Source organism: Oryctolagus cuniculus, chromosome 12 (genome assembly GCF_964237555.1).
Source record: "Oryctolagus cuniculus chromosome 12, mOryCun1.1, whole genome shotgun sequence".
NCBI lineage: Eukaryota > Metazoa > Chordata > Mammalia > Lagomorpha > Leporidae > Oryctolagus > Oryctolagus cuniculus.
This window is the reverse complement of record NC_091443.1, coordinates 103,833,911-103,850,238: the sequence shown is the minus strand read 5'-3', so window position 1 is coordinate 103,850,238 and position 16,328 is coordinate 103,833,911. Positions and strand designations below refer to the sequence as shown.

Below are 16,328 nucleotides of genomic sequence, written 5' to 3'. Positions count from 1 at the left end.
TCTCCCTGTCTCTCTCTGGCTATGTAGCTCTCTCTGTTTTTCAAATAAAATGGAAATTGAAAAAAAAAAAAAACTCAAAAGGAATGCTTTGGGGAACTGGGCTCCACAGGTTTCTTATGGCTAGAATGCTCAGATTCCTGATACAGAGATGAGCATTGCAACTCTCTATGAGGGCTGTTTTCATCCAGGAGCACTCATTTGGTTGAGGAGCACCTGAGTGGCCGGTGTTGGCGGAGCACCTGTTAGGAACCCTGTGCCTCCTCACCTCTGCTAAGCAGCTGTCCAGCCTTTCCTGGCACTTCCTGGAGTGCCCACTAGGGGGAGGTATACACACAAGAAATTCTTCCCCATAAAGGGAAGAGCCTGCCTTGGGGCTCTGGTGTGCTCCCCATGCCCTCCCCTGTAGGGTTTGAATTCCCCTCCCCCTCTCTGTTAACTGCCTTTCAAATAAATAATAAAAACTCTTTTAGATTTATTTTATCTAAAAGGCGCATTGTTTATTTGAAAGCCAGAATTACAGAGACAGAGGGAGAGAAAAGAGAGGGAGAAAGAGACAGATCTTCCAACCACTGGCTCACTCTCCGAATGGCCACAATGGCAAGGGCTGGGGCAAGCCAAATTCAGGAGCCAGGAGCTTGTTCTGGGCCTCCTATATGGGTGCAGGGGCCCAGGCACTTGGGCCATCTTCCACTGCTTTCCCAGGCACATCAGCAGGGAGCTGGATTGGAAGTGGAGCAACCAGGACTCAAACTGGCACCCATATGGGTTGCTGGAGTTGCAAACAATGGCTTAACCCACTGCATCACAGTGCCGGCCCCAATTTCTCTCTTTTTAAAAATTTATTTGAGAGTCAGACAGAGAGAGGGAGAGAGAGTCCGTCCATCTGCTGGTTCACTCCCCAGGTGCCCATGAGGCCAGCATTGGGTAGCAGCTGAAGCTTGGGGCCAGGAACTCAATCCCCATCTCCCACATGTGTGGCAAGAATCTAACTACTTGAGCTGTCACCTGCTGCCTCCCAGGGTGTGCATGGCAGGAAGCTGGAGCTAGGTCTGCAACCCAGGCACTCTGATACAGGACATGGGGGTTGTAACTGACATCTTAACCGCTGGGCTCAATTCCAGCTCCTGAATCCCTCCTTCTCGCAAGATCCCATTGAGACATGAAGAAGATTGCTATATGGCACACTTCCAAGTTCTTTGCTAACTTATGGAAACTACCCAAAACCTAACACTCCAAACAGTGTGCATTTTACCAGTACTACTTCCACTGTGCTACAGTCAGATCACCTAGGAGGGTGCTTCCAAAAGTTCATGGAAAATGGGCTTAAAAGGCATCAAATTAACTCCCCTTTTAATTCTACTTTCCATTTTTTGGTGATGCAAAAACATCAGCATTCAAGCATTAGCTTTACAATACGCATTTTTTATGAATTTTGAATTTGTTTGCACCAAAGTAAACTTATCTTTTAATTCCATTTTTTCATGAACTTTTTGAAGCACCCTCATGCAATTCTCCAAGTGAATTTGGGTGCCTGCAGGCCTATCCCCCCTCTCCCTGTTATCTCCCTCCCCTGCAGGAGGCGGGTCCTGCTGCTTCCTGTTACCCAAGACAAAAGCAATTGAGCCCAGACAATGCAGACATGACCTCTCCAACAGCTTGGCCTGCCTAGAGCTTCCGTAGGGACCATCTGACCAATAACATGGCCAGTCTGCAACTAAGAAACGAAAAGAAGAGAAGTTCAAAGGCGTTTGAGTTTCTAAGGGTCTGTCCTGCTTCCCAAACTCTGAGCCCCACCCTCCACACAGCGTCCAGTGCTCAGCACCAGATTGGAAGTAGAACAGCCAGGACTCCAACCAGCACTCTGATATGGTCTGCCAGTGCTGCAGGTGGTGGCATTACCAGCTATGTCCCAACACAGACCCCTCTGCCTGTGCCTTCCATGGCCCTTGGGCCATCCCCGGCACCACACTCTAGGAAGCCAGGTTTCTTCCTGTGTCTCACCTGTTAGCATTCGGCTCTGGCCTGGACTTGGGGACTCCAGGAGGAGGCGAGCAGGGGCCCCTCTGCCGTGGCCTGGGGCTCTGGGGCGCAGCCTGGGTGACTGTCTCTATCCTGCTACTCTTGCTGCTCAGGGAGTCGAAATTGAGCACGGTGCCGTTGTTCTGGGGTGTCACGGGGTGTGCAGAGGACAGCGGGCTGACGAGGTCACTATCCTTGGGAAGCCGCTTGGTGCTTTCCTCCTGGGTCTGGATCCGGGCTGCGGGCAGAGGAAGGGCCTGTGAGAAGACAAGCTTCAAAGGGCGACAGGTGTGCTGAGCCCCAAGGCGGCTGGGACTTCCGACGGCTGGGCCTGCAGACAACTGGGTGCACTTGCAAATGCCCCCAGCCCGGGGGTGTGCCAGTGCTGTTTCCCAGGGTCTCATCACAGAAGGGGCCTGGCCATGAGCCATCTGATGCCCCTCCCTCCCCCCCGCAGGGACAGGGAACTTCCCGCCCAAGGGCCTTATAAGGCCATGAAATCATCTGGCCTGGCTCTGCCAAGGCCACCATAGCCTGGACTCAAACATCAATCAATTTACAGCAGGCTCATTTTCACGTTGATCATTTTGTTTGGCCGTGAATGATGTTAGGAATGTACAAACGACTTGGTAGAAAAACAGATTCCCCAGCCCTGCAAGACGGATCCCTTAACGGCTTGGGGGCTCTGCTTCTTTAGCTAAGACTAGATCTTCAAAAAGTCCATGAGAAAAAGCAAGTCAGAAAAAACTGGGCGTGCATTTCAGAGATTTTTGTACCACATTAACTCATCTTTTAATTCCACTTTTCAGGAACTTTATGCCATTCCCCTGCATGCAATGAATATTATAAAGATGGCGCAACAATTATGATTTTTTTTTTTTAGCAAACAGTCAGAAATGAGACGCATGTGGCCCTGAACTGACAAATGACATTTAGACAGCACCACTGTTGTCCCCGGAAAGTCTACAGAGAAGCCCAGGTTTTGAAGGTGATGGAACTAAGCCTAACCATGCTCAGCTGGAGGGGGGAACCCTTGACAGTCTCAGGAGGCTTTGCAGCAGGAGCCACTGTCGGCTTGGCCAGGCTCCTGTCTGCAAGGCCAGGCAGGTCAGCTTAACCTGAGGCCCCCTGCCTCCCACGTAGGCATTTTCCTGGGGGGCAAGAGGTTGCCTCCAATTAGCTCTGGATCCCAACAGCTTCAAGCACAGGCTCTGAGGGCCTCAATCCCTTCATTTTCTGAAGGAGGGTGGGACCTATGTCCCCCCCTTTAAATACTGTATATTAAAAATTTTTAAAGTTTATTTTTCTTTTATTTGAAAGGCAGCCAATAGACAGATATGTAGAGATCTCTCATCCACTGGTTCACTCCCCAGATGTGCACACAACAGCTGGAGCTGGGCCAGGCCCAAGCCAGGAGCCCAGATCTCAACCTGGGACTCCCAAGTCCGAAGCAGGGACCCAGGTATCCGGGGTATCACCGGTATCACCTGTCGTCTCCCAGGGTGCACAATGGCAAGAAGCTGGGGTCAGAAGCAGTCAGAACTCAAACCCAGACACACAGGGGATGCAGGGGTCTTAACAGCTGTGCCTCACGGCCACCCCAGGCTGTGCCTTGTGGCTCTCAGGGTGCTGTCCCTGGTCCCTCATTTCCTTGAGCTGCAGCTGCGCCCCATCCCCCTCTCTCAAGCCTCTGCTCCCGGGCCTGCTGTCCTTGCTGGGAGGCAGCCCCCCCCCACACACACACACCCAGAGAGTGCCCAGGTGGTGCTGCCTTACCCAGCAACCTGTTCTTGGGGCTGGGCCTGTGCAGCCAGCATCGCTCTGCGGGGATGGGACAGAGAAGGCAGAACCTAAGAAAGTCGGGCCCCGGGGGAGCAGAGCCCTGGGAGCGGAGGCCAGGGAAGGGCAGGGCACAGGAAGGTGGGAGTGCGGGGTCCTCCAGACTCAAGTGCTATTTTCCCCTCCTCCAAAGCTCCCTTCTGGTCCCTGGGGATTATTCACACAGGAGGGGGCGTGATGGAGAAAGGGAGGTCCCAACCAGCACTGGCAGCCGCAGGTTGGACTTCGCTGTGCCCTGTGAATTTTGAATTTTCCACAAGCTGTGGGGCACAGTACCTTCAAGTACTTTCTGCAACCGGTCTATGTTCAAACGGCCAGCAAGAGAGATGAGGACTCTGCACATGTTAAATTTTAAAATTCACATAAAGGGAACAAATGTCCTGTGTTTCATGCACATGGTTTGAAGAGCATACGGGTACTTCCCACCTTGCCCTCTCAGCCTCCCTCACTCTACCTTCCTTTCTGATTTTTCTTTTAATTTTTACCATGATGGATGCTCGATTCACTCTATAATCCCAAGCTTAACCCTCCACTAAATAAAGAATTCAACACAGGGGCTGGCACTGTGGTGTAGCAGGTGCCTGCAGTGTCAGCATCCCATATGGGTGCTGGTTCAAGTCCCGGCTGCTCCGTTTCCGATCCAGCTCTCTCCTATGGCCTGGGAAAGCAGTAGAAGATGGACCAAGTCCTTGGACCCCTGAACTCGCATGGGAGACCCAGAGGAAGCTCCTGGCTCCTGGCTTTGCATCGGCACAGCTCCGGCCATTGTGGCCAGTTGGGGAGTGAACCAGCAGATGGAAGACCTCTCTGTTTCTCTCTCTGCCTCTCCTTCTCTCTGTGTGTAACTCTGACTTTCAATTAAATAAATAAATTAAAAAAAAAAAAGAATTCAACACCTAGGAAGTAGAAAAACCACAGTTCCTCAAGAGTAGAGACCAGAGCTATATACAATAATCAAGTCTCAAATGTTGATTTTCCTCGCATGCAGTACATTTTTTTTTGGTACTGTGCTTATTAGTGACCACAAAGAACACTGCATTAAAAAAAAAAAAAAAGGCAAGGGCTTACCTTCTACCAGTTGGGCAACCTTTTTCTTATCTTCAGATCGTGCCTAAAAGACACAAATGATTATCATCATGTTTGTTTTGGGGTTAGCAGGAACCAGGAGGAAGCACCACACTGAAGGGGAAAACTAGGTATATGTCACTGGGTGTCGTCCCCTGGGGCTGGGCTGCTCTGGGCTCAGGCCCATGACTTGAGTGAGGAAATCCAGACAGCTATGAACTGGGTGTTCCCACCATTGTGTGAGGGGACAGCTAGTGCCCAGGCCATGTGCAGATCCTGCCAATCACAGCCTGATGAGGCCTAAAGGAAAAAATGCAAGGGGAGACTTCAAAACACTCATGGAAAATGGGATTAAAAGACAATTTATTTTTTTAAAAAAATATTTACTTATGTGTTTGAAAGGCAGAGTGACAGAGTGAGAGGGAGGAATGGAGAGAGACAGAGATCTCCCATCTACCAGTTCACTCCCCAAATGCCTGCAACAGCAGAGGGCTGGGCCAGGCCAAACCCGGGAGCCAGGGACTCCATCCGGGTCTCCCGTGTAGTTGTCCGGAGCCCAAGCTCTTGGGCCATCTGCTGCTGCTTCCCAGGAACCTTAGCAGGGAGCTGGATCACAAGCGTATTAGTCAGGACACAACCCAGCGCTCCCATCCTCAGTGGTGGCCTAACTCACTGTGCCACATTACCTGCCCCAAGATAAGTTTATTTTGGTGCAAAAAACAAAACAAACAAACAAAAAAAAAAACAAAAAAAAAAACCAAAAAAACTTAAACTCACTTATAGTTTTCTATACGAGGTGGGTCTTTGGGTGTAAGCCGAGCTCTTTGGCTCAGATGCCCACGTTGGCCCAGGGTGGAGAAAGGACCCTGTCTCTCCCAGGGCCTGCAGGGGCGCCTGGCACACTCGGGGCTGCTGTGGCCACAACATGAGCCGTGCCTCAGCAAGGTTCCTTGCACAGGACGACAATCACAAGCTGGCCTGTCCCTGGCAGCTCTGAGCTGGCATCGGGCAGTCTCAGACGTTCCTCTGGAGGTCTTGGGGGGTGGTGGCCAGGAGCCACAGTGACTTGAAAATACGACCTCACCTTACCAGGATGCTTCCACAAGTTGATAGAAAAAAATAAAATTAGAAGATAAGCTTACTTTGGTGCAAAAAATTTGAAATCCACGCATAGTTTTTTCCTAAAATGCATTTTCCATGAATTTTCTGAAGACTCCTCCCATGCACGGGATTCAACATTTCTGCCTCAAAACAAGCATTATCTGGTAATTCCCTTTTCCGTGGACTTTTGGACAGGGTCTCCTGGTTCCCCGCCGGCGAGAGCCCAGCGCGTGGTGGACACGTGCCGAGCACGGCGAAGTCCCCGGGATACTTGCGTTTTGGATCTGCACTCTGAGCTGCTGGTTGCTGAGCCTGAGCGAGCGCGCGATGCTCTGAAGGTAGTAGATGAGCATGCTAAGACAGAAAGACACAGCGTGGTGACTGCATGGCTCCCGCACCTTCCCTGCTCCTGTGGCTTGGCGGCAACGAGGGGCCCCTGCACCAGACGTGAGCTGCCCCCGGCACCTCCACCAGGAACCAAATGTATGGCAAGTCCTCAAGCCCCAGGAGGCAGCTGTGGGACCTGGGGGCTATATCTTTGCCACACAGTAGCCCGTGACTCTGGGGGGGGGGTGCAACTTGGAGTCTGCCGAGGTCATCAGGCCCCCCACAAAGGATTTTTGCAGGAATGAATGGATTTGATAAAATCACTAGAAAGCAGTGTTGTGCTGTTGCCTGAATCCTGAGAAGTCTTCCCACCCCCACCCCCACCCCCACCCCACCCCCCAAGCTGGCAGGTGTAGTACTCACAAGAGAAGCAGCACGGCGGGCAGGATGACCACAGGGCTGCTGACGTAGCCAACCACGGAGCCAAACCACGCGGGGAAGTCGTTCTCGATCGTTTCCGACACGATGTCATACATTTTCTCCTGTCCACTGTGAGAAGCAGAGAAACGTGGCTCCAGCGATTACTGCTTCTGGCGGAAGGATGCTGCCACGCGATATCAGAAGGTGGCTGGATGCTTTGAGGGCGATTCTCCAAGAGAGTTACAAACCCCACACACAGTGTCCCTAAGACGGCTTCATATGAAGCAGCCGTTTCATGACATCACAGGCAGGGTTGGGGGGGCAGTGATGACGCTGTGTGCGTGTTGTGATCATGTACTCAAAGGGACACTCTACGTATCACATACGTGCTTTACTCAGATTCCAGTAAAACCAACGCTAGGTGCAGGTGACCTTTAGGAGTTTCGGTCTGGGCACAGCTAGAGAGTGTAGAATCAAACATGATGTGGACTCTGTTTTAATAAAAGCTTCCTGGGTTTTGATCAGGTAGAATTTCGCTCTAGCATAGAACAATGCTGTTGCCTTTTTTGTCCTGGTTTTAAAAAGAGCTATGTCTTATTCTTAAAAAAAAATTATTTGAAAGGCAAACAGTGAGAGAGGGAGAAAGAGAGAGAAAAAGAGAGAAAGAGAGAGAGAGAGAGAATGAATGAGATCCCATCTGCTGGTTCTCTCTCCCAGTGCCTGAGTGCTGAGAACTCAATCCAGGTCTCCCACATGGGAGGCAGGAACTCAACTGCATGAGCCATTGCCTGCTGCCTCCCTGGGTCTGCATTAGCAGGAAGCTGGAATCCGGAGCCAGAGCCATGACTCAAACCCAAGTACTCCAATATGGAAAGTGGGTGTCTTAACCGTTGGGCCAAATGCTTGCTACCTGGGCTATATCTTTTTTTTCTTTGACAGGCAGAGTTAGACAGAGAGAGAGAGAGAGAGAGACAGAGAGAAAGGTCTTCCTTCCGTTGGTTCACCCCCCAAATGGCTGCTATGGCCAGCACGCTGCACCGATCCAAAGCCAAGGAGCCAGGTGCCCCCCACCTGTCTCCCATGCGGGTGCAGGGCCCAAGCACCTGGGCCATCCTCCACTGCACTCCCGGGCCACAGCAGAGAGCTGGACTGGAAGAGGAGCCACTGGGACATAATCCGGTGCCCCGACCGGGACTAGAACCCTGGGGTGCCGGTGCCGCAGGCGGAGGATTAGCCTAGTGAGCCGCGGCGCTGGCCATGGGCTATATCTTTTTAACACAAGCAGAGATGATTATAATGGAGAGTGGCTTGCTCTTAGGGAAAGAGCACTGGTCTTGTATTCAAAGGAGCTTTTTTTTTTTTCTCCTATGCCATGTAGCCATTCTGTGACTCAGGGGGAAGTTCGGTATTCCGCTAGGTCACAGTGCCTGCAGGCAGAGCTGATAAAACTGAAACACCTCACCTGAACGGCCCGCAGTTGGGAGACGGCTTGTACCGGACGATAGCGAAAACCGTGGGCAGCATGCACAGGAACAGCATGAACAGCAGCGTGGCCAAGTAGAAGTTGTTGGACCTGCAGAGGAGACCAAGGAGTGCCCTGTGCTGCGTGCCGCCCACGGCCACCTGCTGAGGACGCACATGTCCAGAGCAGTGACCCCAAAGCTCCCACCCCCAAATCTCTGCAAGCAAACACACACACACACACACACACACACACACACTCACTCAACTTGCTGCTCCTAGGAATGGTTGTGTCGAAGATCACAGGAAGCTTAGAGACCTCCAATTGGTGCCCTAAGGGCTCCCCAGACCCTCCCACCTGCCTGCTAACACTTGACGAGCACCTGTCCACTGCCAACCAGGAGAGCCGTGAGCCTGCCCTGCGCCCAGGGCTCCTCCAACAGCAACTCAATTTATGGAAAAATCTTAGAACCGCTGCCCATCCACCTGGGTCCTCACCAAATGGTTCCCTCACCTGTTCCCAGCCTTGACTTTGCCTCTCATGTCTCAGGATGCTTTGGCTCTGTTGCTATGATTCTTGACTCTCTCACTTGGAGGAGCTCTGGCTCTCACTGCTGGCTGCTCAAGTGATGCCTTGGTATTAGGGAGCCTGGTTGTGCAGGCCTCCCCTGAGGACAGCTCAGACCTGTTTGGTGGGCAAGGTTCTGTCCAGTGTTCTGAGCAGGGAGTGAGTGGCCAGTCAGTCTGGTGGTACCCAGCTAGCACGCCCTCTGCCCATCGGTTTCTCTCTCTCTCCTTTTCTTGCTCTCGCTCTCATTCTTTCCCTCTCTCTGTCTCTCCCCCTCTCTCATGAAGTAGACTGGGCTTGAAGGGAACGGACAAGGTCAGGGGTATAGAGTACAGAAAGGGCTAGGTGCTAATTTGTGATTCCCCCCAACACACTCCAAGGTCTTCAAGGAAAATTATTACTATTTAAAAATTATGCAAGGATTTCAAAGTTTTTACACAAAAATGAATCTTTCATTTCTATTTTCCATGTCTTTTTGAAGTGCCTCATGTGTGTGTGTACACATAGACACACACACACACACCCCTAAAGATTATAAATATAAACATAAAAAGCATGCATATGTGAATATATAAAACCCATCAGCCTTCTACATCCATGGGTTCGCAACCTTGGATTTCACCAAGTGCTGATCAAACTTATTGAAGAAAAGTTCATCTGGGGGCCAGTGTTGTGGCGCAGCAGGTTGAGCTGCAGCCTGCAGTGCCAGCATCCTACATGGGCGCTGGTTTGAATCCTGGCTGCTCCACTTCTAATCCAGCTCCCTGCTAATGTGCCTGGGAAGGCAGCAGAGGATGGCCCAAGTGCTTGGGACTCTGTACCCACATGGGAGATCTGGATGAAGATCCTAATTTTGGCCTGGCTTGGCCTTGGCTGTTGTGGCCATCTGGGGTGTGAACCAGCAAATGGATGATCTCTCGCTCTCTCTTTGCCTCTCCCTCTCTCTCTGTAACTCTGCCTTTCAAATAAATAACTGCACCTTTAAAAAAGTTGCACCTATACTGAACATGTACAGAATATTTTCATGTTCCCTAACCATTACAGAATCACACCAATCCCATCATATTTACATTGTCCTAAGCATTATAAATAGCCTAGAGATGATATGGAAGGAGGTGCATAGGTTATACATAAACACTATGGAATTGTCTAGAAGGGACCTGAGCATCCATCCATGGATTTTGCTATCCACAGGGGGACAAGGACCAATTTTTTTTGCATATACCAAGGAATTACTGTATATCTCAATGCAAACAGGTGCATGGACTGGTCGCTAGGTGAAATGCAAATACAAGAGATCTTCAGAAACTTCATGGAAAATGCATACTGTGAGAGAGCAATGCATGGCTTTCAAAAATTTCTGCACCCAAATAAACATCTTTTAATTCCATTTTCCCTACAAACTTTGGATTACTCCCCCCCATGCATTGTCACCAAGCTCATAGCTAAAAAGTTTAAAAATCATCAATGCGGACACACATAGCTATTGAACTATTATGTTAAAATAAAGCAACTGAGCTCTAATGAAGGTGTTCAAAATGTGTTAGGAATTCACCAAAAGGGCTACAGCGAAAAACACAGAAATGGACACATTTGCACAGCTGTAAAAGAACAAGAACTCCCAGGTGGTCCTGGTGGACGAGGAAAATGGCCCAAGCACTTCGGGAAACTTTTCGGTGCTGTCTATTGTAGGCGAGCATACGTATGCCCTGTGATGCAGTAATTGCACTCATGGGTGTAGACCCAACAAAAGACACCTATGAACACGTTCAAGCCAGTGTCTCTCATTGTGCCAAGAGTGGGAAATGCCCACCGGCAGTAGCACGGACACAGACATTCCAATGAGCTGAATCTCACAAACACTACGCTGAGGGAAAGGAACAGAGCCCAGGGGAGCGTGCTCTCTGTGCGACTCCACTGACACCCAGGAAAATGTTCAGTAAACCAGATCGGGCCAGTGGAAGGCAGGAGTGACCGGGATCTAGCACACGTAGGCAGTGGTCTGGGTATCGTCTGGGTTCTGTTTCTGTTTGCTGGGTGCTGGTTACATACTTGTGTTCAGCTTGTGAAAATTTGTGATTTACCCATTTTACCTAAATGATTGTTACACTTCAGTAAAAGGTTTTTAAAACAAAATTTGAGGGCCAGTGCTGTGGGGTAATAGGCTAAGCCTCTGCCTGCAGTGCCAGCATCCCATATGGGCACCAGTTCAAGTCCTGGCTGCTCCACTTCTGATCCAGCTCTCTGCTATGGCCTGGGAAGGCAGCAGAAGATGGCCCAAGTGCTTGGGCCCCTGCACCCACGTGGGAGACCAGGAAGAAGCTACTGGCTCCCAGCTTCAGCTCTGGCCATTGCAGCCATCTGGGGCATGAACCAGCGGATGGAAGACCTTTCTCTCTGTTTCTCCATCTCTCTGTCTGCAACTCTGCCTCTCAAATAAATAAATAAATCTTTTTTAAAAACTTCTGAAACCAATTATGAGCCGAAAAGCAGCAACAATGAATTCCAAGGTGAAGACAATGGTTGCACCAGGAAAACAAGACAGGCGGCAGGCAAGGGTTTTGTTGGAGAAAGAGCTGGTGTGTGTGTGTGTGTGTGTTTGTGTGTGTGTGTGTGGTGTTTGCCCCTGCTGCAGGACCCGCCTGCAGAAAGACTACATTCTCTGCATGAGGTGGACCTGGTCTTACTGACCTGGACGCCCGAAATACTTGCTGGTGGGGCACGTTGCAGGTCAGCACAGCCCAGCTCCGCAGGTACATGAGCCCGATGAGCTTGAGAACGTTGAATGCTGGGAGACAGGGCGAGAAGAAGGCGCCCATCCTAGAAGCACAAGGAAGGTCTGTGTGCACGCGCCCTCCTCCACTGATTCTCCCGGGGCTGTGGTCCCAGGTCTGGAAGCCCCGGGGACCAGAAGCCCCAGGGAAGAACCTGGTTCTGAGACTTTGGGGGTTTGCAGCTCATGCTCAAAGATCTAGAGGCACCGTCAGAAGGTCTGAGACCCCTGCCTTCTACCTTTCCGAGTAAGAGAAGTCACCGCAGATGCAGCGTCCCGATCCTACTTTGGAAAGAAACAGTAAACACTGGTCTCTATCTTTACAGCTGAGAGGCAACGACCCCCCCTAGAGGCAGTGGGAAGGCCGATCCTGGGCTGCTACAACTTAGGGAAAACCCGGATTTTCCTGCATGTGGCTAACAAGTTCTACACCTTCAGGTTGGATCAGCATATGGTGATCAGCTACTTTGGCTGGACATCGTGCTGAGCAATTCTGCACATCTTAGCTCATGTAAGTTTCTGTGTTTGTGAAAGGAGGGGTGAGTGTTCAACGTTACATGGAAGGCAAGCTGAGTGATTTGCCCAAAGATGTGCTACTGCTGGAAGCACGCCCCCTTGGGATCTCACGTGGTACACGCATGGGAGTCCGCAAGCTGGGCTGAGAGATCAGCACTGGACCATCCCAGTCACCCTACAAACAGACGCCAACTCAGGGCCAAATCTCAGGTCATCCGACTTTGAGTTTAAATCACTTGATACTGGGTGTGTGTTTGATATAATACTTGATATACTTGATGCAGCTCTGGCATCCTATAGGGGCTCCAATCGGTGTCTCAGCTGCTCCTCTTCTGATCCAGCTCCCTGCTGCGGGTTGGAAAAGCAGTGGAGGACGGCCCAAGTACTTGGGCCCCTGCACCCACGTGGGAGAGTGGGAAGAAGCTCCTGGCTTTGGATTGGTCCAGCTTTGGCTGTTGTGGCTATTTGGGAAATGAAACTGTGGATGGAAGACCTCCTCCTCCTCCAGCCCGCCTCTCCTTCTCTCTGTGTGTAACTCTGACTTTCAAATAAATAAATAAAATCTTTAAAAAAAATAAAATGGGGAAAATAATAGTGAGTCACCCTGTGGAGTTACATCAGGGTTACATCCGCCTCTATGGGTACAGAGGTGCCTAATCTGTACCGCATATTAAGTAAACATTGCACGTGACTTTTCAAGGTGTATTTGTGACAATGCTCTGTGAAATGCAGGAGATGATAAGAACATGGCATTTGACCAGAGGGAATCTCCTTACTCCTCTCAGATCTGCACACACTGATTCTGAAGAGAGAGTGTTCTAATTTCTCTCTGCTAGCTTGTGTTTGCACCACTCGCATTATTGGTGGTGCAATACATCAAACCAGAGATGGTGACATCACTTACGGAGTGCTCCTGAGCTCAGACACGTGGGCAGCCGAGGGCAGCAGGGGCCAGATCCCCCCAGCTGTGACCCCCAAGCTCCTGAAGTTCCCCCCGGGGAAGAGGCAACCTCCCTCCCCAAGGGTGACTCTACTGCTTCCTGGGCAGATTTTTCTGTGACCAATAATGGCTTAAAAACGGATTAATCCCTCCATCCGTCGCATCTGCAAAACCCTCAGGAAACCACTAATAAAACAACTGCACACATGACACGGCCCATTCAGACACTCCTGTCTGAATGCCTAAGGCTGTGCTGATCACGATCATGTCCCATGCAGACTAATGACCGTGCGAGCCCAGATGGTCTGGAAGCCCAGGTAAGAAGCAGCGTTGGTACCTACCAAATCATTCCTTGGTTGTAGACTAAATGCAGCACATTCTCTGCTATCTTGAATTCCCCATACTCAGGCTGGAGGAGAAAAAAAATGAGCCTCTGCATTAGGAAAAAAAAAATTGTCTAAGACTCTTTGCACAAATCAGTGCATCTAGTCCCATTCAAAGGCATTTCAAATGGTTCAAGGAATTAAAAGGCCATTTTATTTTGCTCTAAAACATTTTTTTGGAACCCATGCATGGATTTCTGTTAATACACATTTCCAGGAACTTTTTGAAAACTCCTCTTGGGCATGGATTTAAACATCCTTTTGTGCTGAAATAAACTTAATCTTTCGGGACCGGCATCTCATACTGAAGTGCTCGTTCTGGCTGCTCCACCTCTTTTTTTTTTTAATTAAAGATTTATTTCTTTATTTGAAAGTCAGAGTTACACAGAGAGAAGAGAGGCAGAGAGAAAGAGAGAGAGAGAGAGAGAGAGAGAGAGAGAGAGAGAGAGAGAGAAAGAGGTTTTCCATCTGCTGGTTCACTCTCCAATTGGCTGCAACAGCTGGAGATGTGCAGATCTAAAGCCAGGAGCCAGGAGATTCTTCCAGGTCTCCCATGTGGGTGCAGGGGCCTAAGGACTTGGGCCATCTTCCACTGCTTTCCCAGGCCACAGCAGAGAGCTGGATCGGAAGTGGAGCAGCCAGATCTGAAACTGGTGCCCGTATGGGATGCTGGCACTGCAGGCCAGGGCGTTAACCTGCTGCGCCACAGCGCGTCCCCAGCTGCTCTGCTTCTGATCCAGCTTCCTGCTAATGTGTCTGGGAAGGCAGTTGATGATGGCTCAGGAGTTAGGGCCCCTGCACCCATATGCAAGACCCAGTTGAAGCTCCTGGCTCCTGGCTTCAGCCTAGCCCGGCCCTGACAGTTGCAGGTATTTGGGGAGAGAAGCAGCAGATGGAAGATTTCTCTCTGTCTCTGTTTCTCTGTCTCTCTCTATTGCATTGCCTTTCAAATAAATAAATAACATACATCTTTAACAAGAAGTCAACTCAAACTTTTAATTCCATTGTCCAGGAATTTCTTGAAGTACCCTTTGTATATGGTGTTCTTTGCCCCAGTGGGAGAACGGTGCCTGTGTGTCCACCCCAGCAGATGGCAGTATGAGAAGGCGATGGCACTTAGCTGTGTATGCCCCTCCCTGTACCCTGACCAGTCTTCTCTGCACAGGGCCCCTGTCAGGCCTCCCCAGGAAGAAAGACCCAGGGCTTTACTTACAAACTTGCTTTCCAGGTCCCAGCACCAGTAGTCACTCAAATACCGAACAAAAAGCCCTCGGAAGAAGTCGATGAGCAGGATGCTGGCCACGGTGAACAGCATGTCAATGATGGACAGCTTCAGCATCTCCTAAAACACAGGAGTGTCCTCCCATGCCGCCAGCCCTGCCTTGGGCCCCTCCTACCGCCCGCCCCACCCATGGGGGAGGGCCCAAGCCAGTGGTCTCTTTGCACTTCACCGGTGCTCAATAGCTATTTGTCAATTTGCGTTTGCGTGTTGGTATCCCAGGCAGCATCACACAAAATGAGGGAAGAGTCTGTGGTCCTGGGCCTCAGAAACTTCTGGAAGCTCACAACTCATAGCCAGCAGACAATGTCTCCTGGGTGAGGGTTGAGGGCAATTGTACAAGATTAAGACTCAAGGGCAAAGGGCAGATTCGGAAGCAAGCGGTCAGTTCTTCATTCTTTAGGACTGGTGTCATTGGGCAAGTTACTCAATCATTTGTGCCTCAGCTTCCTCCTTGTGGCTTTTAGGGTGATAGAAATAGGACTCTCAGGAGGACTGAGCTCCTAGGACAGTCGGTGTCGTGCGAGTCCTTGCACTGACTGTTAGTATTCATTTTGAGAGCTGGGAAATCATAAACCTCACTGAACCTTAGGGACAATGACATCTGGGATTGTTGCTGGGGTCAAGGGACAGGAGGCACCTGGAGGGCTTTGTTAGGGCTAAGGGAAGCACCTGGCCCACGTATGTTTCCCAGCACTGGCCTTGCAGACGCTGGGGGTAGAGCGTGGTCTTGTTGGCCTTGGTGAGAGGCGTGGTGGAGGTGGGAATGCCGGTCTCTTCCAAGGCCCAGGTGCTGTTTCTCCTGGGCTCTACGCCAGGCTGAGCTGTGGACCAGCTCCCTTCTCCAGGACCTGTCCTGGTGGCCAACAAGGCGGGAGGATCCATCCAATAACTTGCGTTATTTTTGGTAGCAGTTTCCTACGGAGAGGAGGAGGAAGGGATGAAGGGAAGGAGGGACAAGGAGGCGTTCACGTGTCTGTAATAAGACTCCATCACAGGGGCACGAGTTCAGCATAGTGGTTAAGCTGCCACTTGGGGGCGCCACACCTCATACTGGAGTCCCTGGGTTGCAGTCCCAGCTCCATTCTTGATCCCAGCTTCCTTGGGAGGCAGCAGATGATGTCCCAGGTACTTGGGTTCCTGCCACCCAAATGGGTTATCTGGATTGAGTTCCTGGCTCCTGGTTCCCCATTCTTAGCCCTGGCCTGACCTATATTCCCTCCCCATCCCCACTACCATGGGCACTTGTGGAGTGAGCCAGTGGATGGGAACTCTTTCTGTGTCTCTCAGATAAACAAAAATCAGGTTAAATAAAAATTAAAAAAAATATTCTGGACACCAAAGCTATCACTGCATTGCTGGCGAATCCTCTCTCTCTGTGTCTCTTTGTCTCTCTCTATCTATCCCTCCCTCCCTCCCTCCAGCTACTTGATTGCTATCAGCCCCCACAATCGCATAATGGAACAAAGTGGGGCAGTAGCCTCTATTGGTCCCAGTAGGTGTCAGATGCTGTGCTGGGTACCACAGGGTATCTCTTCTCACACTTCACAAGAGTTTCGGGTAAGGATTGTCACCCCATGTTCACATGGGGAGACTGAAACCCTGAGTGAAAGTCCAGGGTTCAAGGCTATGTTGCT

The 16,328-nt window shown here is 50.6% G+C and overlaps 1 protein-coding gene across 1 annotated transcript in view; it reads right to left on the bottom strand.

Moving 5' to 3' along the window:
• The window catches only part of TMC3 (transmembrane channel like 3), a 43,605-nt gene that overhangs the window by 3,434 nt on the left and 23,843 nt on the right, over nt 1-16,328 (bottom strand). Inside the window, exons 13-21 of the mRNA XM_002721468.4 lie at nt 15,364-15,609; nt 14,626-14,754; nt 13,371-13,438; nt 11,492-11,620; nt 8,234-8,344; nt 6,775-6,900; nt 6,300-6,378; nt 4,927-4,969; nt 2,002-2,257 (exon numbers count right to left, since the gene is read on the bottom strand). Coding sequence (XP_002721514.2) covers nt 2,002-2,257; nt 4,927-4,969; nt 6,300-6,378; nt 6,775-6,900; nt 8,234-8,344; nt 11,492-11,620; nt 13,371-13,438; nt 14,626-14,754; nt 15,364-15,609 — 1,187 coding nt within the window. The remainder of the gene's footprint in view (nt 1-2,001; nt 2,258-4,926; nt 4,970-6,299; nt 6,379-6,774; nt 6,901-8,233; nt 8,345-11,491; nt 11,621-13,370; nt 13,439-14,625; nt 14,755-15,363; nt 15,610-16,328) is intronic.